General features: G+C 43.5%; 1 protein-coding gene across 2 annotated transcripts; it reads left to right on the top strand.

The window, feature by feature from the left end:
- The first annotated feature begins 574 nt into the window (after window positions 1-574).
- DCUN1D5 (defective in cullin neddylation 1 domain containing 5) lies at window positions 575-27,520 on the top strand. 2 transcript variants are annotated; one of them, XM_088456673.1, is made up of 10 exons: window positions 576-716; window positions 10,813-10,866; window positions 11,970-12,086; window positions 12,807-12,895; window positions 16,640-16,710; window positions 18,711-18,802; window positions 21,301-21,409; window positions 22,973-23,077; window positions 24,036-24,138; window positions 25,539-27,520. In XM_088456673.1, exons 3-10 carry the CDS (start codon window positions 12,016-12,018, stop codon window positions 25,592-25,594), a joined length of 696 nt encoding a protein of 231 aa, XP_088312799.1. In that variant the 5' UTR covers window positions 576-716; window positions 10,813-10,866; window positions 11,970-12,015; the 3' UTR covers window positions 25,595-27,520. The 2 variants fall into 2 exon arrangements, with proteins under 2 accessions (XP_088312800.1, XP_088312799.1); XM_088456674.1 differs by lacking the exon at window positions 10,813-10,866 and having other exon boundaries at window positions 575-716.

The raw sequence follows: 27,520 nt of genomic DNA, 5'->3' as shown, positions 1-27,520 counted from the left end.
AGCTAGACGCAGCAGTGTTGCAGTCAGCAACTGTGGCTTTTGCCGCATTTGCACTGATTTTGGCAGCCATGTTCAGATGGACAATCTACGCCTCCACAAAGCTTGTGAAATGTTCGATGGTGCGATCGATGGTATAACTAATTCCGCAAAGCGACGGATAAGCGCTGCAACCGGTGGGCATCTCTGTATGAATCCCATCGGCTGTGGCATTAACATAAAGAAGCAATTGTGCAGCGGAAAAAGACGCAAACCTCTGAATCAGGTCCTGAGTCTGCAGTACGTCAGATTGTGTGATGCCAATGCTTATAGCGTAGTGCAGTGCTGGTGGGCACTGAAGTGTTGGCAGTAATGGCAGTACTGGTATTGAGGGCAGTGCAGTGAAAGTAATACTGCAGTGCTGGCAATTCAGTGGGTAAAGTGCCGGCAATAGGGGCAGTGCAGTAGTTCTTATGGCAGTGAGGGCAGTGCAGTGAGGGCAGTGCAGTAGTTCTTATGGCAGTGAGGGCAGGGCAGTGAGGGCAGTTCTGCTGGCAGTAGTTGCCGGTGTGACACACACAGCACTCTCTCACGATTGGCTGTCTTTCTATGTGACGTCATCAAGGCTTCCCGAGACGTCGTCAGCTCAGCGACTTCATCATCCACCACCGGCCGCCGGCAGCAGCAGTAGGGATTCCGTGCTCTCCCGCCTGGGCTGCAGCACGACCCGGAGCTGAGAGGTAACTATATCGGGGATGGGATCCCTGGCTTCCCGTACACCGGCTGCCTGCCACGGGCTATGCTGTCTATGTATACAGGTCACATCCTTCTACGTCGTAGGGAATAATACAGTAGGAGGATACGTGCTCCTGTATGTGCCTGATCATATGCCGCTCTACCATGTGTCTACTTGTATGTTCCCAGGGCAATGTCCCAATGTGTTCCTGTATATTATACTGTCCCCATGTACATGTCCCTATGTGTTCCTGTATATTAGACTTCCCTATGTACACGTCACTGTGTGTTTCTGTATAATCGTCTGTCCCCATGTACATGTCACTGTGTTCCTCTATATCATAATATACTGTCCCCATGTACATGTCACTGTGTATGCCTGTATATTATACTGGGAATCAGTATGTAATGCCGACTGTCGGGATGCCTTCTGTCAACATACAGACAGTGGCATGCCGATGGTTGGCATTCCGACAGGGGTTGGGTAAGTATACTTACCCTCCCCCCTTCTCACCCTAACCCTCCCTTTTTGTAGCCTAACCCTAAAGGTGCCTACACACTTGGCGAAGTGCTCACGATGCGACATAGTGTACGATTTCCCTTGAACTTCCCGGCAGTCCTGCACACGATTTGGTGTAAAAATGTGACAAACGATCTGTCGCGCATCCTTCTTTTTCCAGTGCATCGTGTCCCAGATTGGCAGATCTGTCGTACAGCACGGCAGATCTGAAGATGCGATGTACGACCAGCGGGAACTCTCATCGTGATCGTGAGTGGAGACGCACGATTAGGACATATTTTACACGATCTGTCGTTCCGATGCTTCGGAATCGGGCAGATCGTGTAAAATATCACTAAGTGTGTAGGCACCTTTACCCTCCCCTTTAGTGCCTAAACCTAACGTTAACCCTGCTGTGCTACCTAACCCGCCCCCCTGCAGGTAACACTAAGGGCGCCCCGGCTTAACATCGTTTGGGCTGTCGTCCTCCTGGTTTCTGGCATCGGGATTAAGAGAGGCTTTGAAATACCGACGCCTATCTTAAATCCCTTGTCGGGCTTCCTGCGTTGGGATTGAGACTGGTGGCATCATGGCCACCAGTCTCATAACTACATCCCTTATACTGTCCCCATGTGCATGTCACTGTGTATTCCTGTATATTATACTGTCCCCATGTGCATGTCACTGTGTATTCCTGTATATTATACTGTCCCCATGTACATGTGACTGTATTCCTGTATATTATACTGTCCCTATGTACATGTCCCTGTATTCCTATATATTATACTGTCCCCATGTGCATGTCACTGTGTATTTCTGTATATTATACTGTCCCCATGTGCATGTCGCTGTGTATTCCTGTATATTATACTGTCCCCATGTGCATGTCACTGTGTATTCCTATATATTATACTGTCCCCATGTGCATGTCACTGTGTATTTCTATATATTATACTGTCCCCATGTGCATGTCACTGTGTATTCCTATATATTATACTGTCCCCATGTGCATGTCACTGTGTATTCCTATATATTATACTGTCCCCATGTGCATGTCACTGTGTATTCCTATATATTATACTGTCCCCATGTGCATGTCACTGTGTATTCCTATATATTATACTGTCCCCATGTGCATGTCACTGTGTATTCCTATATATTATACTGTCCCCATGTGCATGTCACTGTGTATTCCTATATATTATACTGTCCCCATGTGCATGTCACTGTGTATTCCTATATATTATACTGTCCCCATGTGCATGTCACTGTGTATTCCTATATATTATACTGTCCCCATGTGCATGTCACTGTGTATTCCTATATAGTATACTGTCACTGTGTTTCAGTATAATATTCTGCCCCCATGTGCATGTCACTTTGTGTTAGCCTCTATCCACATCCACTGTACAATTTTCTGTCAGATATCTGTCCAATCTGGCTGGTTGGAATGAAAACCTGGTAATGTATGGGAGCAAATGATCTATCATATGGTTTTAAACACTGAAAAAAGGACAAAAAATTGGTTAAATTTGTGTGTTTTAACCAATTTATCTGAACAACCATGTTTGGCTATTTTCCAGTGTTTGTGAGCAAATGGATGACTGTCATTTGCTCCCATACATTACCAGATTTTCATTCCAACCAGCCAGATTGGACAGATATCTGACAGAAAATTGTATAGTGGATGTCCAGCTTTAGTGTAATCTCCATATATGTAAAGGACTCTGCAATAGTTATCTCATAAAGGAGAGGTGTAAAGCTGGGCATCCACTATACAATTTTCTGTGAGATATCTGTCCAATCTGGCTGGTTGGAATGAAAACCTGGTGATGTATGGGAGCAAATGACAGTCGATCATATGGTCTTAAACACTGGAAAGCAGACAAAAAAAACAATTGATCAAATTGGTTAAATTTGTGTGTTTTAACCCATTTGTCTGAACGACCATTTTTGGCTGTTTTCCAGTGTTTGTGAGCAAATGGTCGATTGTCATTTGCTCCCATACATTACCAGGTTTTCATTCCAACCAGACAGATATCTAACAGGTAATTGTATAGTGTATGCCCAGCATTAGATGTGGTAGGCAACATGAGGCATTCCAGCTGATATGGAGCTACACTTCCCAGCATGCTCTAGCAGCCAACTTGTTGCAGGACATGCTGGTATGTGTAGTTCCACAGCAGCCAGAGGGACGCACCTTTGCTACCCCTGTAGCTAGTCAGTGCTAGATAGTTCAACCTTTGAAACAGGTGTCTGATGGCATGCAGGGAGATAAAGGCCATTTATGGGACATGTGTGGTGGTCTATACAAGTTTTCTTATATTTTGGTCCCCAATGATGGTCTGGCTCCTAAACTTTTAAGCTGGCTCCTAGATTTTACAAAAATGTGTTGATCCCTATATTATACTGTCACTGTATTCCTGTATATTATACTGTCCCCCATGTGCATGTCTCTGTGTAGTGTTCCCGCTAGGCTGTTTTAGTGGGGCGCCGTGCCCTGCCCTATTTCTGAAGGGTCGAAAGCACCCTGCCCTCCAGCGCGGCGCCCCGCTGAGACAGCCTGCAGGTTCTGTCTCCAACCGCGGGTCAGTGTCCTGCGGGTGGTGAAAATGGCGGCGCAGCAGTCACCGCTGGCGAATGGATGCTGTGCGCATGCGCCCAGCATCCATTCACTGTGACCGCAGCGATTGGGGGCTGCCCGGCACGCCCCCAGGAGTGACGAAAAGGGAACGCGTCATAAAGACATGCCCCATTTTCTTTGGCCACGCCCCCTATTCAGGCGCGCGCCGAAGTGCCCCAGCTCTAGGCCCGGCACCCTGCCTGCTGCCGGAGCTAAAGTGAGCACTATCTGTGTGTTCCTGTATATTATATTATACTGTCCCCATGTACATGTCATAGCTTTTCTGAATATTCCCATTATACATGTCACTATATTCCCATGATACTGTTCTCTAGTACTGTACAGTACATGTCACTGTTCCTGTATGTTCCCATGATGCACTCATATATTTACATGATAATGTCCCCTTGTACGTACCTACGTATCACTGTGTTCACCCTTAGATATTTACACAATAATTTCTCCTAGCACATATCATTGTGCTGTCCTGTATATTTACCCTGTCCCCTAGTATATATCGGGATGGGTACGGGATGCCGGCGCTCGGGATCCCGGAGGTCACAATCCCGACGCTGGCATCCCAACAGGGTTAGAGTACTGACACTTGTTGGTCAATATTCCAGCCCTCCCCTCTCCCTATCCTAACCCTCCCTCCCCGGTGCTTAACCCTAACCTCCCCCGTAATGCCTAAACCTAACCTCCCCGCATACTAATCCTAACCATCCCCCTAGTGCTTAACTCTAACCCTTGCCACCAACCACGCTGCTTACCTTCAGGGTGCTGGGATTCTGACAAGTGTCGGGATATTGATCACACCCCATATGTATCCCTGGGTGTGTGTTCCTTTATATATTTACATGATAATGTCCCCTTATGCATATTATTCTACTACATTACATGATCATGTCCCCTTATGTATATTATTTTACTACATTACATGATAATGTCCCCCTTATGCATATTATTCTACTAACATTACATGATCATGTCCCCTTATGTATATTATTGTACTACATTACATGATCATGTCCCCTTATGTATATTATTCTACTACATTACATGATCATGTCCCCCTTATGCATATTATTCTACTACATTACATGATCATGTCCCCCTTATGTATATTATTCTACTACATTACATGATCATGTCCCCTTATGTATATTATTCTACTACATTACATGATCATGTCCCCCTTATGTATATTATTCTACTACATTACATGATCATGTCCCCCTTATGCATATTATTTTACTACATTACCTGATGATGTCCCCTTATGTATATTATTTTACTACATTACATGATAATGTCCCCCTTATGTATATTATTCTACTACATTACATGATCATGTCCCCCTTATGTATATTATTCTACTACATTACATGATCATGTCCCCTTATGTATATTATTCTACTACATTACATGATCATGTCCCCCTTATGTATATTATTCTACTACATTACATGATCATGTCCCCCTTATGTATATTATTCTACTACATTACATGATCATGTCCCCCCTTATGCATATTATTCTACTACATTACATGATCATGTCCCCCTTATGTATATTATTCTACTACATTACATGATGATGTCCCCTTATGTATATTATTTTACTACATTACATGATCATGTCCCCTTATGTATATTGGTATGCTACATTACATGATAATGTCCCCTTATGCATATTATTTTACTACATTACATGATCATGTCCCCTTATGCATATTATTCTACTACATTACATGATCATGTCCCCTTATGTATATTATTCTACTACATTACATGATCATGTCCCCTTATGTATATTATTCTACTACATTACATGATCATGTCCCCTTATGTATATTATTCTACTACATTACATGATAATGTCCCCCTTATGTATATTATTCTACTACATTACATGATAATGTCCCCTTATGTATATTATTGTACTACATTACATGATCATGTCCCCTTATGTATATTATTCTACTACATTACATGATCATGTCCCCTTATGTATATTATTATACTACATTACATGATCATGTCCCCATTATGCATATTATTATACTACTTTACATGATCATGTCCCCCTTCTGCATATTATTGTACTACATTACATGATCATGTCCCCCTTCTGCATATTATTATACTACATTACATGATCATGTCCCCTTATGTATATTATTATACTACATTACATGATCATGTCCCCTTATGTATATTATTATACTACATTACATGATCATGTCCCCCTTATGTATATTATTATACTACATTACATGATCATGTCCCCCTTATGTATATTATTCTACTACATTACATGATCATGTCCCCCTTATGTATATTATTCTACTACATTACATGATCATGTCCCCTTATGTATATTATTCTACTACATTACATGATCATGTCCCCTTATGTATATTATTCTACTACATTACATGATCATGTGATCATGTCCCCTTATGTATATTATTCTACTACATTACATGATCATGTCCCCTTATGTATATTATTCTACTACATTACATGATCATGTCCCCTTATGTATATTATTCTACTACATTACATGATCATGTGATCATGTCCCCTTATGTATATTATTCTACTACATTACATGATCATGTCCCCTTATGTATATTATTCTACTACATTACATGACCATATAAATTTGTACAAATAATGTCCTCCTATATTTACATGATATTACCTTAGATTCTAATACATTCACATGATTATATTTATCTAATGTATTCCCTCTATATGCTGAAGTCTGCATGATCCATGTACTTCTATATACTTGCAATGATTTTCCCTGGTCTATACACTGTATGTTTCTTTATATTTATATGATCATTACCCTGGAGTCTATCGCTGTATGTACATTTTTGTTGTGCATATTCACCCTAGTACTTATGCCTTATGTATATCACCAAATCTAGCATATTCAATTAGCCGTGAAAAGTCCCGTACTTTTCGCATGCCGGACATTTTGCCGACATCGCTGGTTTTGCATGCGAAAAAGTATCACGTGCGTCCCCGCTTATCCCCGTATTCAATTCCAAAGGACGCGAAAACGCGTCCCGGTGAAACTCAAACAGCGGAAAAGTGCTGTCCGATTTGGGGAAATCAGCCTGACACCCCCCAAAAGATGCACTAATATTGGGGATCATGGTAGATGCCCCCGAATAGCCCTGCTGAAGATATTTGGGGTACTTAAATGCTCGCGTTAGCTGCACTTTTCTCCGACAGCTATTCATAGGCGAAACTTTTCCACCGGGTACATTGCATTGCGTTTTCGCACCGGCGAAAAGTCGCCACAATAATAAGTTTCCACGGGCGAAATGACGTAATCAGCGAAACTTTTTCGCCGAAAATGGATTTTCGCCGCTAGTTGAATACGGCCCTATAGCAAGAAGCTTGTCCAATGCAGAAATCTTTTTCTTTGAGTAATTTTGTGTATTTATAATATATATATATATATATATATATATATATATATATATATATATATATATATATAATCTCTCAAAGTAACTTCTGTAAGATGGATATCAGAAACAAGATGGTGTACTATGCTGACCTCACACACACTTCAGCTTAATCATAGTAGTGTTCAAAGTTCAAGTGACCACAGAAAGTGGCCCATGGTCACGTGAGCCTTGCATTGGTAATTGTACATTGTTTTCATTGCTGTTTGCAAGGTCCCTCATGTCTTCTAAATGCAGAGGAAGAGTGGCGTTTATTCGCGGCACACCATGGCACGTCTTTATTTTTTTGTCATAATTGATACTGATGATTGTCATGGTGTTACAGTGTGCGACAGCAGGGTTAGCAGATCACACATAAAACAGGGACACTCAAGATAAACAAGATAACCGCAGATTGGGAAGCAAAGATTAGGGAGGGACCTGCTCATGAGATGTGCCTAATGGGTGTAGTATTTCTTTAACAATGTGCTAGTTGGAGTAGCATTTCTGGCAGTAGGGTGACTGTGTGCTAGTGGGTGGGGTATTGCTGGCAGTAGGGTTATGATGATGTGCTTATGGCCGTAGCATTGCTGTCAGTGGGGTGATGATGATGTGCTAGTGGGAGTAGCATTGCCTCCAGTAGGGTTTGGACGATGTGGGAGTAGCGTTGCCGCCAGTAGGGTTTGGACGATGTGGGAGTAGCGTTGCCGCCAGTAGGGTTTGGACGATGTGGGAGTAGCGTTGCCGCCAGTAGGGCTAGGACAATGTGGGAGTAGCATTGCCGCCAGTAGGGCTAGGACAATGTGGGAGTAGCATTGCCGCCAGGAGGGCTAGGCCGATGTGGGAGTAGCATTGCCGCCAGGAGGACTAGGACGATGTGGGAGTAGCATTGCCTGACAGGAGGGCTAGGACGATGTGGGAGTAGCATTGCCAGGATAATGTGCTAGTGGGTGTAGTATTGCTGGCAGTAGGGTGATGTGCTAATGGTATTAGGGCGACTATGTACTGTTGGGGGTATTTGATGGCAGTTGGGTGAATATGCTAGTGGAGGTCGTATTTCTGGCAGTATAGCGACAATGTGCTAGTGGGTGTAGTGTTGCTGCTTGTAGGATAACAATGTGCTAATGGGAGTAATATTGCTGGCGGTAGGGTGACTGGGAGTAGCATTGTTGCCAGTAGGGTGGTGATGTACTATTGGGAGTAGCATTGTTACCAGTAGGGTGGTGATGTACTATTGGGAGTAGCATTGTTGCCAGTAGGGTTGTGATGTACTATTGGGAGTAGCATTGTTGCCAGTAGGGTGGTGATGTACTATTGGGAGTAGCATTGTTGCCAGTAGGGTGGTGATGTACTATTGGGAGTAGCATTGTTGCCAGTAGGGTTGTGATGTACTATTGGGAGTAGCATTGTTGCCAGTAGGGTGGTGATGTACTAGTGGGAGTAGCATTGTTGCCAGTAGGGTGGTGATGTACTAGTGGGGGTAGCATTGTTGCCAGTAGGGTGGTGATGTACTATTGGGAGTAGCATTGTTACCAGTAGGGTGGTGATGTACTAGTGGGGGTAGCATTGTTGCCAGTAGGGTGGTGATGTACTAGTGGGAGTAGCATTGTTGCCAGTAGGGTGGTGATGTACTAGTGGGAGTAGCATTGTTGCCAGTAGGGTGGTGATGTACTAGTGGGAGTAGCATTGTTGCCAGTAGGGTGGTGATGTACTAGTGGGAGTAGCATTGTTGCCAGTAGGGTGGTGATGTACTAGTGGGGGTAGCATTGTTGCCAGTAGGGTGGTGATGTACTAGTGGGGGTAGCATTGTTGCCAGTAGGGTGGTGATGTACTAGTGGGGGTAGCATTGTTGCCAGTAGGGTGGTGATGTACTAGTGGGGGTAGCATTGTTGCCAGTAGGGTGGTGATGTACTAGTGGGGGTAGCATTGTTGCCAGTAGGGTGGTGATGTACTAGTGGGGGTAGCATTGTTGCCAGTAGGGTGGTGATGTACTAGTGGGGGTAGCATTGTTGCCAGTAGGGTGGTGATGTACTAGTGGGGGTAGCATTGTTGCCAGTAGGGTGGTGATGTACTAGTGGGGGTAGCATTGTTGCCAGTAGGGTGGTGATGTACTAGTGGGGGTAGCATTGTTGCCAGTAGGGTGGTGATGTACTAGTGGGGGTAGCATTGTTGCCAGTAGCGTGACGATGTGCTGATCAGTTGTGTTAGGGCATTTCGTAGTGGAGGTGGTTATAATGGAGAAGCAGGTCATACATAGGTAGAGTACATTGAGATTTAAAGGTTCAGTGTCTTTGACACCTTGTTAAGCGCGGGTGGGTCATTTGTATTGCATTCTGGATGACACAGGGAGTCAATGTAAGGATTTGCAGAGTGCAGCGACGAGAGGAAGATGCATCTTACTGCAGCAATTAGGACAGGTTATAGGGGGATTTTGGGAATGCCAGGTAGTAGGAAGTTGCAGTAGTTGAGGCAGGAGATTAGAGAATGGAGAAGAGTTTTGGTTGCTTCTTGGGTAAGCACAGGTGACAGCCAGAGACTCGGGGGGGGAAATTGTAGTGGTGGTGATGATGATGTGGTGATTTGAAGGGAAGATGATCTCTTTTGAATACAGTTAAAACAATATCCCAGGCTGTTAGTTATGTCATAAGGTGGTATGGATTCTGCAGATAGGGACTCATGCACAGTTTCACACAATTGGACGTATAGTGCATGTTTGGAAATAACTTGAGATATTTGCCCATTAGCCTAGTTGCACCCATCTATGTGACCACACTGGCACTATCCATCCGCTTGTGGAAGAGGTCATGATAATTTTCAGTGTCAACTTGCACCAGTCCTGTGTCTGATGCAAGAGATCCGTTCAAGTCGGCGCCTCCTACACACCCACAACACAGGCTCACTCAGGTTAGCCTATGTACAAACGCCTCATTACCGGCCACTCAGCCACAAATGGAGACGTGAGTTGCGTACGGGTCTAATCCGCTTGTAGTTGTATACGCTCGGTTACCAGCAAGCGCAGCGTTAAAAATGACAAGATCCATCGGCTAATCAGGCTAGCATGCAACTTTACATCATCCCTAAGTGCTGATCCATCATGCACCATTTACTGGATAAATCTCTTCTGTTTCTAAAATTTGTACTAAACTAGAACCACCAATTAGACACTTGTTTTCATGCTCTAACTTGCTCTAGACCGATGCAGTCTAATTGCTGATTGGTTACTGTAGTTCAATGCAACTTTTGCAACTAAATGCAGTATTTGATAATAAGACCTCCTTTCTAGTGTTTCATTAATTGCCTAAAAAGCAGCCTTTTCCCAGGAAATCGTTTACGGTAATTTAACGTTGCCCATATTGCTGAGAGTATGTTTTGATAACGGAACTGATCTTGTCAGCAGAGTTCTGCTTTATGGTGCAGCATATTTTCTTTCCTTATTTTATTTTCTCTTTCTTGCTTCCAAGTAGACTCTATAATGGATGTGGTAACATAATATTTTTCTCTCCATATTTACAGCACTTTTAAGGGACACAATCACATCGAGTCTCTATACAGAAAGGTTCAAATTATGTAAGTATTTAGTACTCACTTCAGTACTTTGAAAGGTGTGTTTAGAAATCAGACATTCGTAATATGGCTGGTCACAAGCTTACTGGCAACGTACAGCTTAATAACACACAGAACGTTATAAGTCCGACGCAAAGTGGCTGTGTTTGCGTGATGTTGCGGCAGCCAGATTTACTGGCGTATGTTAACGTGAGGATCCACTCAGCCCACAGTTTTTCCATCCGTATCGGCACGCGTGCCAGCCCCATGCTCAGGGCAAGAGATCCCTCTGAAATTGGCTTCCCTTCCCTGTTCGCCCTCAAGCTACGCGCCAACGACACTCAATTCGCACTCGCATGTGATCGCTTTGTCACCGCCCATTTCGCGCAACGCAAGATCCAGCAGAGATCCTTCCTCCTCAGAATGGGACGGAGACGGGCAAAAATGCACAAATTTGCTTCTGCGCGTGCGTTGTTGGAAAATAAATGCGTCCGACTCTGAATCGGCGCCGTTAGTTTTAAATGTGCTCTTCTCTCTCTGTCGTAAGTAACCTGGCATTATATACGTTAGTTGTTGGTGGGGAGAGAAGTCCCTGTGACACCAGTGTACTGTAAGCTGGCAGCCTGATGACGTAATATGCTCCAGGAGAAAAGGTTCCAATACATTATAATTTCGTAGTAACCATGGATATAACATTCTATCATATGGTCTGTGCTGATGTTTCAAAGCTTGTAGTTCTTCAAGTCATTTACGGAGTCTAGCATTTTTATAAACTATAAGAATCATTGATCCCTATTACACGCACACCTAGTTTTGGTTGTACAGTGAATAGCTGCTTGTGTGTGTATATATAATGCGGGTGTCTGTAATCCCTATGCTTTTGTGAAACGCAGCCAATATTCCTATAAAATAACTAGAAGCCGGTGTCTTGTGTATGCTAGCCATGCCTCAGGACCTCGGCGGTGATTTACATCCTCATGAATACGCTGATGCTTCCTCCGCTGTGTAGGTGACGGGTGCATTGTAAATTACTATCTAGTTGTTTTGTATTAATATGATTCATTACCGCACCGGACATCATATTGTGATTTATATTTTCTGATTCAATGTACTGTTTTTTTTTGCAGAAATTCCGACTGTGTCATTATACATCATATATCCCCTCACCACAATATGCCTGTGAAAAAAAAGAGAAAATCTTGCTCTACCGATGACATGAACCTCAAGAAATGTAGAATAACTAGGTATTACCGTCGTATGATTGTACCGTGAACATGGCAGTAATGTATTAAGGCAGGGGTCTTCAACCTCTGGCCCTCCAGCTGTTGTGGAACTACACATCCCAGCATGCCCTGCAACCGTTTTGATATAACAGCATGCTAAAACTGTGGCAGGGCATCCTGGGATGTGTAGTTCCAGAGCAGCTGGAGGGCCAAAGGTTGAAGACCCCCTGTATTAAGGGAATGTAAGGACACATCAATGTGTGCATGTGATAAATATCGATCTATCGTATTAAAGTGCAGCATTGCAGAGATTCAATGACTCCCACTGGCAATACCAGAATATAGGGCCGGAATCAAATGTCTGGGAGTGGAAGCAGTTTTATTATAACTTTGTGCCCATAGCCACCGTAGAGCGTAATGGAGCATGCTGGCGCTATATAAGTAAGTGTAAATAAATACTAGAGATCCCCATGTACACAGCAGACCCTTGTGTCCACCAGTTTAGTAGTACCTTATACCCAGTGTGTAGTATTTGTGGGCCAGTGATCAGAAGACCTCCTTACCGCTATATGTTCAGCATGCGCCAATGTTCTAATTAATACGTTGCTGAGCACCAACATGTCTGCTGTAAGGTCATTATGGTTGTATCTGTTTCTGCTTATAAGCAGGAAAATTGTGCACGTGTCAGTCCATTTCCCCTTTTGTAATGTTCCTCTGTTTCTTTATTGTTGTTTCCCTCAGTTACTGCAGGACACAAACTCCAACTAGAATAATAAGTGAAGATCTGTTTTCTAGCAAGAAGTGCCTGGCTTGGTTTTATGAGTATGCAGGTCAGTAAAGATGCACCTTGTATTGTACATACATTCATCACCTGGGACAGCGCCATGCTCAGCCTGCTTACTACTTGTCTTTGGCTTGTGGAACAGACACTAAAGGTGGGTACACACTAGACGATATGTTGAGCAATTTGGCTGCTTCCGACACATCGGAACGACAAATTGTGTAGTGTGTACCCACTGCCACGAATCCAATGTGCTCTCGCAGGTTGTTCGTTGCATCTCCAGATCTTTTGTACATGCAGAAAGATCTGAGGATGTAGCTAGCAATGCCCCTGCTACCCCCCCTGCACCTTTGCTCTTTTGCTGCCAGCATCAGCACTCCGCCAGGTCCCATCGCACACGATGTTGGTACAAACTAGACATCGTGTACTTCTGCAAAGCTGAGCATGCACACATACGGACATATCTGTCTCTATGTTGTCACAATGTTCTATGTGGCTGATAGGGCGTAGCTACGTGGCGTGGACATGAAGGCTATGCACAGCTGTGTGCATGCGTAAATACCAACTACTCTTCTGCACCAAGAATAGCGCTGGTGCGATGTGCACTTGTGCACTTGCAGAGTACAGTTAGCGGTAGTACAATGCAGAGATGCATACAGGTGAATATCTTAGATGTGTCCTCATACACTTAGCTGCAATATTCCATGCGGTGCGAGATGCCTGGCACAAGTGGGCTGCAGCCAGTAGTGCAGCGTCTTATTTTGCGGAATGTTGCGCCCAAATGTTGCGTCTTAGTCACAATGCTAAACCGTTTCACGAGACTGCACTGATTCATTTGGTATGCCGCACTTATTTATCTGTGCGCGGCTGAGTCTGTACATCGGAACGTGGCATGAAAAAATAGCTGTGGGCGCTTCAAGTCGTATTCTGATTCAGTCGCACACGGATAAACGTGTCGCAATTCAAATTAATCGGTGAAGACTCTTCAAGTGGTTGCATTGCAACTAAGACACATTCGGGCGAAATATACGCAAGCAGAGTCGTCTGGGACCCGAGAGCACCGCAAAAGGACTGTTAGGCGCGACTGCGGCAATAGTGTAATAGTGTATGAGGGGGGCATACATTACTTATTAATAGATCAGCAATTGAATTTCAGGGTAACAGCCTTGTATTTTGTATCTTGCCATACTTTTGTGGGAACCAGAAGTATTTATCTCTGTGGCATATAGAAATATATTCTCTAACTATAGGGCAGTGACTACTTGGGGGGAATTCAAAAGTTTAGCCAGCGGCTTGTTTTTTTTTTTTTTTGTTTGTTTTTTTTTAGAAGCCCGACAGAGCAATTCAATTGTTGCTCTGTCGGGGCGCGATAGCCGCCGGTGCCGGCATTTCTGCATGCACTTAGGCGTGCGCGAGCGGAAATGTGTCTAAAACACCCTGGTTAGGGCGCGTTAACCGCAGATAGCGCGCCCTAACCAGGAAGTAAGGCTGGTTTAGCCATTTTAGATGGCTAAACCTAGTCTTTTAGGCGGCAAAGAGGGTGATAATTAATGAGCACCCAGAACAATCGAATAGCAATCTGGGCGCTCATTAATTATCACGCCCAAAAAAACAATTGAATCGCCCCCCCCTTGAGTCTCCCATATCCAAATATTCCGAAACACGTAATATTCCGAAATACGGAATTATTTTGCCATGACCGAGATCATGAAACCTTTGATTTTTGATGGTTCAATGTACACAAACTTTGTCTAAGGCACAAATTATAAAAAATATTGTATAAAAGTACCTGCAGGCTGTGTGTATAAGGTGTATATAACACACAAATACATTCTGTGTGTAGATTTGGGTCCATTCCCAAGGTATTTCATTATGGTATGCAAATATTCCAAAATACGGAATATTCCGTTATCCAAAATACCCCTGGTCCCAAGCATTTTGGATATGGGAGACCCAACCTGTACATTAGAGGTTGGCATTCTGTTGCTGTTTAGCAGTTGCTGAAAGGACACTTGGCTCCCGAGCAGCTGATAAGCCGCAGAGCCTGCCTCTGTTTTACAGATACACCTGGGAATAGTGAAAGTGATTATATGCCCCGTATTAAACAGGAATTCCGTTTTATACTTCTGATTTATAATGTACACTGTCACAGGTGGGAAAACATACTTTTGGGCTAATGCACTAAAGCTTTTTGTTAGACAATATATCTAGCAGTAAATGAGGATAGTGGTATATAAAGGGATCATGTATTTGCCTTTACTAATTGTTTGCCAGACTTACTGCAACGTTCTTACACTGGTATTACCAAGGTCCTTAGGCTGCAATGAAACTGCACCCCCTGCTGGTAACAACAGTGTATAGGTTATTTTCTAATTTCAAACGTATTATTTTCTTCTAGTCTGTGTATTTATGTTCTGGTTATACAGAGTGTAACACCTGAGCTGTAAGCTTCCACTGTCCCCCCTCCTGTGATCCATTTTGTAGTGCTAGCCGATATTATGGGGTCACTCCTCTGTAGTGAGATGGCTAGATGCTATAGACTGCAATTGTGGTTCACACTTTGCCTCTTTTTGTGCCATTCCAGGTTTCTGGCTTCTTTACTGTGGCCCTTTCTGGATATGAATGGACATGGAGGTCCCTTGGGTAGAGAGTATTGTGATGCATTGTGGTCACCACGGGACCCTAGTATTGCGTTTTAAGGCATGCTGCATCGATGTGAGAGCCTGTTCGTTTTCCAAGTGTAGTACAGGAACTAACCGAGAAAACCATAATAAATAAATGTTCCCTAGCTAGTACGGTTGACTGCTACCATATCCATCTTCCCTGCTCTTGTGAAATCACATATTATATATTGGTCCTGTGGACAGAGATTGATAGAGGAATCTGGCAAGTGGAACGCAGGGCTGCTGGTGGTCCTTTTGCATAATTATTACACCAAACTGAAGAGAAGTAACCGTTTGGGTTATATCCTCTTTTTTTTCGGAGAGAGTTGTTGGAAACATCATTGAGCATTGCCTGATAGTCTCCCTATTGCTCATGGTTCTGGTGAACTCTCCAAATGAAACTGTGGCCAGCACGCCCCCTCTTTACTCCTCTGTGTGAGTTCATCCGTAAAACTTTGTGTTATAGCTTGTGGTCTAGGTCTTCATTTCTGAAAGCACTTCTTGCACAATATGCCCCCACATTATTATTTATCATTCTATTATTTATATAGTGCCACCAATTACCGCATCGCTGTGCAGAGATTATTTGTTAATCATATCAGTCCCTGTTTAAGTGGAGTTTACAGTCTAAATTTCTTACACACACACACACACACACACACACCCACACCCACACCCACCCCCCCACCCCCCCCCTACCGGTATGTTTTTTGAGTGTGTGAGGGATCTGGAGTATCTAGCCAAAACGCATTCAAACATGAAGAGAACATCCAAACTCCACATTCAGTGTTAGGATTGGTGAACCTCCTTTTGAAGTTCTAAGTTATGGTTTTGACAACCAAAGATGTAACTGTTGTCCAAAAAGCAGACTACCGCTTTATGCATGGGGGATTGGTAGTGAAGGGAAATCTAGAACTGTAGTTCTCCATCTCCTGGTAAGATAGATAGTAAACTCTGTAACAGATAAGGATTCAATGGAAGGTAACAAACGCTCTATCGGATTTGTGTGATGTATGTCTGGTATTTACCTATACACCAATTCACTGCTGTGCTAAAAGCCTTTTTCCTCACACTGTAAACAAAAATGTTCTTATTGGTGCACCATGAATTTATTTAACTTTATTCGACAGGTCCAGATGAAATTGTTGGGCCAGAGGCTATGGAAAAATTCTGTGAAGACATTGGCGTAGAACCAGAAAATGTAAGTCCTATAGTATGCAGCTTTCAGGGGTTCTCCTGTAGTCTCTGTGCGTGAGACGGGCTGCTTCTTCTGCCATGTATTATCTCTAATTGCCATTAACAAGTTTTGCACACACAATATGGGAGTCTTGGTTAAGTGATTCAGGCTTATAGGACAAGGGACCAGATCATCAGGTTCCAGGACCTGGTGAGTCAAAATAGGAGCTGACCAGCTGAGGTTTGGACCATGGTGGGGTTATCCTCAGGTCTAAGCTTTGGCTAGGCTCGTCAATGTCCATGTTCAATCTCTTTTGATGTAGTTTGTGCTGTTAAATGGCTAATCTCTCATTGTCTTTACCAATCCATATACAACCATGATTGATGATCCTGGAGGTGTTCTGCTATGCTTAGTTCTACATGATTTCTTTTTAGACCATATGCCTCTCAGTCACATTGCAAGCCCCATGTAGACCTTTCACCTTATTCTTACCTCCTTTTGATGGTGGATGGTCCAGTGCCGTCTGTCCGTAGTTAGACCCCTTCTCTGCTCTCCTTTTTGTGGTAGTTTTCTTTACCATTGTGCCCAATGAAAATTGTCTCCTCCATAGTCCATTTTTCTGACCAACATCCTGGAGCTCAGGGCCTGATTCAGAGCCGGACGCTCTGACCAGAGCGCTCGCTCTGATTCAGGGCCCTCCTACCTTAAAATGGAGCGGCCTCCTGGCCGCTCGTATAGCTGTGGGTGACCACCCACAGCTATAGCGAGCGGCAATGATGATGGTCAAGACCATCGTGACCATCGGGCTTGCGACGAGACCCTGCGGTAGGGTCTCGCTTCCGCAAGCCCTGGAGTGATTTTGGCCCTATCAGAGCCAAAATCACTCCCACTGACATCACTACTGATGTTAGTGGGGCCGGACCCAGACGGTAGGCGTTCCCATGGGAACGCCTCTGTCTGGCAGCCACGCCCCCGGCACGCCCACCAAAGGGGGCATGCTGTCACTCACCATCGACAGCACGCCCCCTTTGGTGCGAGACCCATAACGACAGCTTGGCTGTCGCTATGCGGGTCTCGTGCATGTGCACGACGGAGCTTCCTCCGTCGTGCGCATGCGCATTAGGGCACCATCGACCCGCTTGCGAGCGTCCTGCGCTCGCGAGCGGTTCTGAATTAGGCCCTCAGAGCCATCTACTGGATGTTGGTCCTCTGTCCTGTACAAACTGACAATGCAAATGCAGTATCTTACATACTCCCAGGCCGTAAAGAATATATCCTGCACTGTGCTGAGACGTTTGCTTCATTCGTCTCAGAGGTCTATATCTCTGGGGTGTACAGTTGGGAGGGGCACTTCCTAATCGGTATTAAGTGCAGAGCTTGAGGAGTGTGTTTGCTATTGGATCAGCCAAGAGCATCCCTAACTTTAACTCTTGTCATGCAAGCTCCCTACTTTGTGTTTTACAAGGACACCATGAGAATCCAGACATCTGCTTCTACATTACCACTTGGTGGCTTTGGTTCCCACCATGTGTAACCTGCCAGCTCCCCCCTTCCCTCCTACAACAGGAGGAGAAAAAAATCTATATATTTTTTTTCTTTTTGTACAAACATCTGTCTGAAATAACAGCAGCCTCACTGTCACGGTTTATATCCCTTTCTCAATGGATGTTGGTTGGTCATACACTAGCCCATCCGGGCATTGCTCATTACTTTGCTACACTTGTTGACCATGTCTTCTTTCTGGCTTAGTGAAAATCTGAGAAGGGTTTAAGGGAGAAGAACAGTCCAGCTTTCTTCCTTACAATTCCATACCTACTAGTAATGGCATCTAATCCATCATCTGTCCTGACCCCCCCCCCCCCCCCCCCCCCTCCCCTCCAGCCTTAAGAAAGGGATTACAAAAAGAAGAAAAACATAAGACTGCTGCTTACATAGAAACTTCCTTTTTATCTTTTATTAATCTCTGGTCTAGATATAATTTTTGTATTTTGTTTTTGTATTCTTCACTTTTTTGTGTTTTCCAGATAATCATGTTGGTTCTGGCCTGGAAACTAGAGGCTGAAAACATGGGCTTTTTCACAAAGGAGGAATGGCTAAAAGGGATGACCTCATTACAGTAAGATCCTTTTTGTTTTTGTAATAAGACCATTTCACTCGTTCCTAACAGAAGTGGGTAAGGCTGCTCCATTTCCCTCAATGCGTTTCCCACAGATTGGGCCTATATGACATTGTGTCTAATGGCGCGTACACACGTAGCGATCTGCCAGCGATACGATATCGCTGGCAGATCGTACTGCACTTTCCCTGGTGTGTTGGATGATCTACATAAGATCATCCAACTTGCCAGCAACTAAAGCGACCCGCGATCAGCGATACAGGTTGTCCAGCATGCAGGGATGATGGGCGATATCGCTATCGCCCATACGTGCCGGCGCATCGCTGGTCAAAGGTAAGTTGATAGGGTCCATTTAAAAGGACGATTTGATAGATAACCATATTGTTATCGTTCAAATCTTCCTTTTAAATCGCTACGTGTGTATGCACTATTAGCCAGTGGTTCCCAAACTGCGCCGTGGCACCCTGGGGTGTCACAGGACACTTGCAGGGGGCACCTCAGGTTGGTGGTCCAGCACCAAATCAAGTTATGTATGATCAATGCAATGTAAATATGTGGACAAATAGAAGCACAAACCTGTCCCCCACCACATAACGGAACCTATGGATGACAGGTTAGCTTTATCTACTTCACTTTACTACATTTGTTTTCTGAATCTCTCAATAACAAGCTTTTGGCATAGGGGTGCCGCGAAAACAATGCTGATACTCTAGGGCGCCGTGATTCAAAAAAAAGTTTGGGAACCACTGGTCTAAGCATTAAACCCCTGTCCATGGGATTTCTCCCATGCATAGAGGGGGCATTGCTAAATATTAGGTTGCGGATTGGTTCTACCAGCAGGAATTAAACTCTTGTGGCTGGGATGTAGTTACAAATTAGGGTTTTTATTGGTTGGCAAGCCCAAGGTGTTGGGGTACCTCCTGGTATACCAAAACCAACAGCACACATCCTAAATTATACCAGGAGGTTGGGAACAGGATAGGTGGGAGAGAGGCAAGGGTTTTTTAATGGGATTAATTATGGAGGGGAGTCAAAGTGGTGGTAAGTCACTTTAAGTGTGGGGTGTGTATTGTAATTATTTAACAAAAAAAAGATGAAAAAAGTACATATAATTTATGATGTTTTGGGAATACTAAAATAATGCAAATGGACCAAATCTGCTGTTACCCATCGCAGTCAATTGGAGGTTGATCATAGGAGATGTATATGGACATCTGCAACATATGCATCATGTTATAAAAGAATAAGACTGCCTGTTGGGGGGGGGGAATGAACTTCTTCACTGTGTTCGGGCCTGTTTACACATTGGTGCTATAGCACACTGACATCGCACCAGACATTGTGATTAGTTATCCGTGTAACAGACCTCCCTGCATTCATAGGCCCGTACTCAATTTGGAGCGAAACGCCGTTTTCGCCTGTTTTTGGAGAAAACTTTTCGCCGATGACGTCATTTCTAGCCTGTTTTGCTATTTCTCCGTATTCAATTTGGAAGGCTTTCCGCCTTCCGCCTAGGCGGAAAGTCAATGCAATGTATTAGGCGGAAAAGTTTCGCCTATGAATACCAGGCGGAAAAAAGTGCAGAATTGGGGTTTTGGGGTGCAACGTTGCGGGAACCCCCGTTCAGCCTTCAGACAGTCCCCCAAAGGTAAACTGTGTCAAAAACATTTTTTAAAAAACATTTAAGGACACTCCCAAAAAAAATCTCTTTGAATTTGGGGGCGAAAAAAAAAATGTTGGGGGACAAAGTTAAAAACTAGCGAACTTGACTCTGGTATGCCCCAGGTGTGTTTTTTTTTTTTTTTTTTGCAGGTGCTTGCAGCAGGTGGATTTTTCACGTTTTTTTTAAACTTAACTTTAGCAACTTTAAAATATGCTGGCCCCCATTTTCAAGTACCCAAATTTGCTGGGATAAGTTATTTTCTGCAAAAAAATCTCCAGAATACTATTCTGTATCACTTTTATACAAGAATGCTATTTAGCAGCTATTGAGCCCGTTTAAACACAACAGATACCTTCAGCAAGCCAAATCGGGGTGTACCATAGGGAACCCCCATGTCAGAGCATCTTTTGGGGGGGTGTCAGGCTGATTTCCCCAAAGCTGACAGTACTTTCCGCTTGTTTAAGTTTCGCCGGATCCCGTTTTTTACCTACTTTTAAATTGAATACGGCGATACGCGGGCACGCATGCGATACTTTTCCACCTACAAAACACGCGATGTAGGCAAAAAGTATCGTGGCTCAGCTCGAATTGAATACGGGCCATAGTGAGATAGTGAGACAACACATGTATGCTCCCTGGACTTTAAAACATGGTTGTATTCAAAATGATTTTTTGAAAGTTTTTGAAGCATTTTAAAAGTCTGATCGCAATTAACTTTTGGTCGTTTGTTTTATTTTCCTCACCAGCGTGAACCAATATTATTGCTCTCCGTTCCATGTTATCCCGTTACTTTGTTAATCTGCTTCTTAATCCGCTTCTCATGCTTGTATTTAAGATGTGACTGCACAGAAAAGTTACAGGGTAAATTTGATTATCTACGCGCTCAACTAAATGATAACACTGCCTTTAAGAATATTTACCGATATGCTTTTGATTTTGCAAGGGTAAGTACGTTTGAAGACACTGTCCCCAATGGGCTGTGACATTGTAAGTGCATTTGTTTCTCTTTTCCAAACCTGTCTCCACATGTAGAAGAAGCGTATTGGGTGGTTACTGCTTTAACACACATACATGTATACAATCATATGGGACATAATTACATATTGTTTTACATATCAGGTTTTTGGATTTTATTTTAAACCACTTCCCGAGACTGCACTGATTTAATTTGATATGTAACATGTTGTATATCTGTGTGCGTCCAAGTTTGAATACTTTATACGAAGAGCGACGATGCCGCATTTTTATTTCACGCCAAGTTCCGTTGTGCTTCGTATACAGATTCAGACTCTGACACACAGATGTCACATATCAAATGAATCGGTGCAGTCTCGTGGAGCGGTTTTGTCACATCGCATTGTGTCTATGACGCGAATACGAGTGAAGAAAACCATATATCGCTCAGAACGCTCACTTGCACAAGGGACACATCTTTTTTTTTTATTTCATATTTGAGGTTATCCATATATTTTTGTCTACAAAACCTCTTCTAAGATTATACAAAATGTATTCTTAACTTCGAATGCATTATCAATGTAATAGTTACATTATTAGCGGCAGAGCCTTATGTAATGGCACTTATAGAAGAGATTACTTCAAAGAACGGTGTCGCTCAAACATATATAAGCAGTTTCTATTTATATTTGAAGGTTATTTAATAATAGTTAAATTTTTTAATTTGACATCATTTCAATTGAATTTCTGTCTGAAGTAAGAGCAGCCTTGCTGCTACAATTTACAGACTTTTATCAGGATGTGCCACCTTGGCAGCATGCAGTATATGTGCCACCTTGGCAGCATGCAGTATATGTGCCACCTTGGCAGCATGCAGTATATGTGCCACCTTGGCAGCATGCAGTATATGTGCCAAATGCAGAGAGATAATGGGCTGCAAACGGCTCCTATGACAACACAACGGGCACCACTAGCCGCGGAGTAGCCTGCACTCTGCTACTGTCCAGCACGGATGGTGTATTGGTTAGCGTGACTGCCTCACAGCACTGAGGTCTTGGGTTCAATTCCCTAACTGTGGAGTTTGTACATTCTCCCCATGCTTGCGTGGGTTTCCTCTGGGTGTTCCTGTTTCCTCCCACGCTCCAAAAATATGTACTGGTTGGTAGGACTCATCGATGCTCATTCTTTTAATCATGACAAAATGACTTTTTTCTTCTGTAAATACATGGGGGTCAATCCAATTACCCGCGAAGGGTGCGAGCTGCCGTTGCCATGGTGTTAAAATGCATGCAACAGCGCCGCATCTCGTGTCCCGCTCTCAGCCCGAATTTGCCCAGTTTTGAGCGAGTTCTTGTGGCCGTAAAGTGTGGCTTGTTGTCAAGCGAACTCGCTCCTGCGGTGTATTCGCGGGTAATTGGATTGACGCCATTGGTTTTCTTTATTTCTTAATTAGGTTTTCTTTTGCATGCAATCCTTCTTGCTAATGTTACAATATAACATGGAGCAGGGTATAGCTTTATTAATGCAAGGTATATTTTTGTACAACACTGTAGGACAAAGACCAGCGAAGTCTGGATATCGACACGGCAAAATCCATGTTGGCGCTGCTGCTAGGAAGAACGTGGCCCTTATTTTCTGTGTTTTTTCAATATCTGGAGGTAAGAGAAGAGAGAGGTGGTTGGGCCGTGTCGGCACTTTTCCTTCTTGCGTATGTAAATATGTAAGCCTTGGAGGTTTCTTTATATAACAACAGGATTTTAAAGCGGACAATCATCCTTAAGCTGGGCGCACACTACACGATTCTGTTAACGATTTGGCCGATTCGGACGCATCTGATCGACAAATCGTTAATAGTGTGTAGTGTGCACTTCCATGGGGTCGTCGGCCTCATCGCCTGATCTTTTGTACATGCAGTAAAATCAGGCGACGCGGCTGACTATCCCATGCAGTGCTATGCGTCAGGGGGCCAGCATATCTGGTGGACGGGTACCGGATCGCCCAGTGTGTATGGACCACCCGATATGTTGGCCCGTCGGCAGGGGAGGGGTTTCCGGTCGGATCGCTGGGTACACATGTCGTTAAGTGTCTACCCAGCTTTAGCTTTGTCAGCTGTATTTAAAACATCAATAGTAAGAAATGTTATGCCTTATTGTTATTGCGGTTTTAAATTCACCGTTCAGTGCCGCCGATAATCGGCTGTTTAGTAAATAAACCCCTTGGTCCCCAGGCGGTCAAACCTTAACAAAGCAATTCAGACATGTGTTCATAAGTGCTAGGGTGCCACCACTAGAGGGCGCAGATCACACATTGTCTAGTGTACTACAAGGTTTGCTGTGTGATTAACGATCGACTCCCAATTTTTTTTTCATTAAAAGCTGTCCAATTTGATAAGAGGAGAGCATCAGGGGCTGTTACTGTATGGAAAACGGAGGATCAACGAGAAGAATTTTTTTCCATTAATAACTTCTTAAACGCCACTCAAAACTAAATGCTGTTCATGCTTTAAGTGCTCTCCATTGACCCATCACAAACAATACATTTTTAGTTTATTGCAAATGATGAACACTCTAATCTGTCCGCTTGTTTTCTTTTTTTTTTTTTTTTTTTTTTTAACAGCAATCGAAATACAGAGTTTTGAACAAAGACCAGTGGTACAATGTGTTAGAATTTAGCCGGACTGTCCATGCCGACCTTAGCAACTACGATGAAGATGGCGCATGTAAGTTTATGTGCTGTTATTTGTATCTATGCCTCGTAATACTGTGTAATCCGGCTAATATCTTCAGTATTAGGAGACAGGAGCTGATTGGCTGGCACCTTATCACTTTTCACTCTGGGCCTGATTCAGAGCCGGACGCTTTGACCAGAGCGCTCGCTCTGAATCAGGGCCCTCCTACCTAAACTTGGAGCGGCCTCTTGGACGCTCGCATAGCTGTGGGTTACCACCCACAGCTTATGCGAGCGACCATCGGGCTTGCGACGAGACCCTGCAGTAGGGTCTTGGTGACCGCAAGCCCTGGAGTGATTTTGGCTCTATCAGAGCCAAAATCACTCCCACTGACATCACTAGTGATGTCAGTGGGGCCGGACCCAGTAGGGTCTTGGTGACCGCAAGCCCTGGAGTGATTTTGGCTCTATCAGAGCCAAAATCACTCCCACTGACATCACTAGTGATGTCAGTGGGGCCGGACCCAGACGGTAGGCGTTCCCATGGGAACGCCTCCGCCTGGCAGCCACGCCCCCGGCACGCCCACCAAAGGGGGCGTGCTGTCAATCAACATCGACAGCACACCCCCTTTGGTGCGAGACCTGGAGCGACGGCTTCCCCGTCGCTCCCCGGGTCTCGCGCATGCGCACGACGGAGCTCCCTCCGTCGTGCGCATGCGCACTAGGGCACCATCGACCCGCTTGTCTCCTAACACTACTTGGTAAATAGACCCCTTAGAATCGACACTCTCTCTCTCTGTAAGGTGACTATAGTATGTTGAGAGTGGTAGAAGCAAAGTTGGTTCTGCCATTACGTTAATGATAAGATCAGCTTACATAGCTGTTGATGGCCGTGAAATTCAGTGATTTGGGAAGGGCCATGGTTTTTTTTCCCTTTTCTTTATGGAACCTTTATCCCAATTATAACTTACAATTCCCTATCCCAGCAGCCATTTGTAATAATATTGTGCTTAAGGTGCATACACACGGTCAGATGAACGATTTGACCGACGATTTGAACAATTTTTGACTGCATTAAAATGAATGGAATCGTCCAAATCTGACTGCAAACACATCAGATGTCAGATATCGTTATCTAACAATCGGGAACGCGCATCGTTCATCTGTCAGATTTTCCTTCAGATATGAACGATTTTTAAAATGGTTTTCGTTCACATCTGAAGAAAAATCTGACCGTGTGTATGCTCCATTAGTTGCTGGTACAGCTGCTATTCTGATATTTAGCTCCATTTCTTGTGGTCCAGGACTCCCATCCCCTCTCTTCCCCCTTCTGTAACTTTATTAAACATCCTTGAACGCTGCACTGACAGCTCTTCATGCCAGTAAGTTGTGTGTCCTAAAAAAATCCATTAAAGCAGTAACGAATAATACATCCCTAACAATCTTTTCCAGGGCCCGTTCTCCTTGATGAATTTGTTGAGTGGAATAAAGTCCGTCAGACATTATAGCAAGATCTAATCTGGGGAAAATAAAACACGTGAACTTTCAGATGCCCTAACATGAAGTGTTTGAAGAATATTTTCATCCTTGCCGAAGTCGCTTACTTACTTTTTTTTTTCTTTCTTTCTTCTATATGGAATTGACATTTACTTGTTACACGTGAAATCGGCAATGACCTACATCAGATTGGCTGCTGGTGTTGATACAATTTAAAGTCTAATGAAGTTTACACTTGTTTTCAATACAGATAAAGGTTTTGGAATATGCGAACCTGTTATCAGGCTTTCTAACCGTTTAAACCATTAATTCAAAGGACGAGTGTTGGCTTCCACCCTAATTAATTATTCAGAGGCGCTGGGAGTATCTGTTGTGTTTGCAATGATGAGTCACGGATGAAAAGAACACTTTTTGGTTGCTTGACACGTCCTGCTTGTTCTAGATCCTACAATACAAAAACACATGTATAGTTGTTTTGTTTTTGTTTTGTTTCAATTTTAATTTTTTTTTTTCCCCCTGGCCAGAGTCATATGCAACATTAATTTTTCGGGTTGCAGTTTTCCCGATTATGTTTTTATTCTAAACAAAAAAAAGGAATTTTTTTTATTTATTTTTTTTCTTTCCCTGCCCCCAATTTTTTTTTTTTTTTTTTTTTTAAACGTGAGTAGAATTTTTGAATTTATGACTAGTTAGTAATAGCAATTGGACACAGCGTTTTCTTGAAAGCTCTTGTGTCTAAAGTCCTTGTAGAGCAGGCCTGGCCAACCTGTGATTCGCCAGCTGTTGTGAAACTACAAGTCCCAGCATGCCCTGCCACAGTTTCAGCATTAACTAATAGCTAAACTGTGGCAGGGCATGCTGGGATTTGTAGTTTCACAACGGCTGGAAGGCGAACACGTCAGACAGGGCTGCTGTAGAGCGATATAGAATTGCAGTCTCCTGTCGTTTCTCAGTGACGCTGCAGAGACCGGTGGGGGAGTGACCGGTATATTCGTAATATGGTAAAACACTGCAATTTCACATGTTAAGAGTCTGAATATTCCTAACCTATTAACTCTCGCAACAGTTTCCACAAATGTATTGTTAATGGGTCTTTAAGCTTGTTGTTAGAACCGTTAATAGGACTTATTTTAAGCATCCTTTTCTTTAATACTAATACGTGCACAAAGAGGCGTATGTAAAGGGGAATCCCACTTTGGTTTAATTGATTTTTTATTTTACAATATCCCCTTCTACCCGTAAGCCGCTAAACTTGGGCAGTCTCTATCATGTGACTGCCATCTATCCTGCCATCTAGCTCTGCTTAACATCGTGTACCAGTCTGGTGGCTGCGGTTTATGGGAACTGGTCATGTATACTAGTTTTGGTCAGTAGAACTTCACCTAGTGGAAGGAAATAGGTGGCTGCTCTGCTCACAGCATGTGAAGATTGTCCAGGTCATCCAATGAGCCTCTGTTAGATATTGTTATGTGAATTATGAGCTGGTTTAAGAGTCTGCAAAGTGCTGGATATTAGAAATAACTCTGATGTTAATATAACTTTGGTCAACAGGAGATGCCTTTTTGCGCTGTGATAAATAGTGAAGAGCCTTGTCCGTCTCCCAGTCTCCTGTATCCCGGCCCCTCTAATGCTTCTCTTATCTTGGCACAAATACTTAGCCCACTGCTACAAGTCGACTTATTTAAGCAGATTCCCTCTTTTGCCAAAAGTTTTCCTCCAGTGTCATTATTTATTGTTCATTTTCTCAGCAGAAGGACGTTGAGCATCGACCCTCATTACAATTAAACTTTGAGTGGATTATAAAGGGAGGTTAATTGTTCTGTATCGACGTTTCGTCAGCTCACATGCTCTTAACTTTTTCTCCCAAATGTCGCGTTAATTGTCCAATTGTTTGTCTAATTTTCATGCCACATTAAAGGTTTTTTTTGGAATCATTA

Source organism: Taudactylus pleione, unplaced genomic scaffold (genome assembly GCF_031769625.1).
Source record: "Taudactylus pleione unplaced genomic scaffold, aTauple2 ptg000711l, whole genome shotgun sequence".
Lineage (NCBI taxonomy): Eukaryota > Metazoa > Chordata > Amphibia > Anura > Myobatrachidae > Taudactylus > Taudactylus pleione.
Note: the sequence above shows the minus strand (reverse complement) of the source record. Positions and strands in the feature narration are given on the sequence as shown.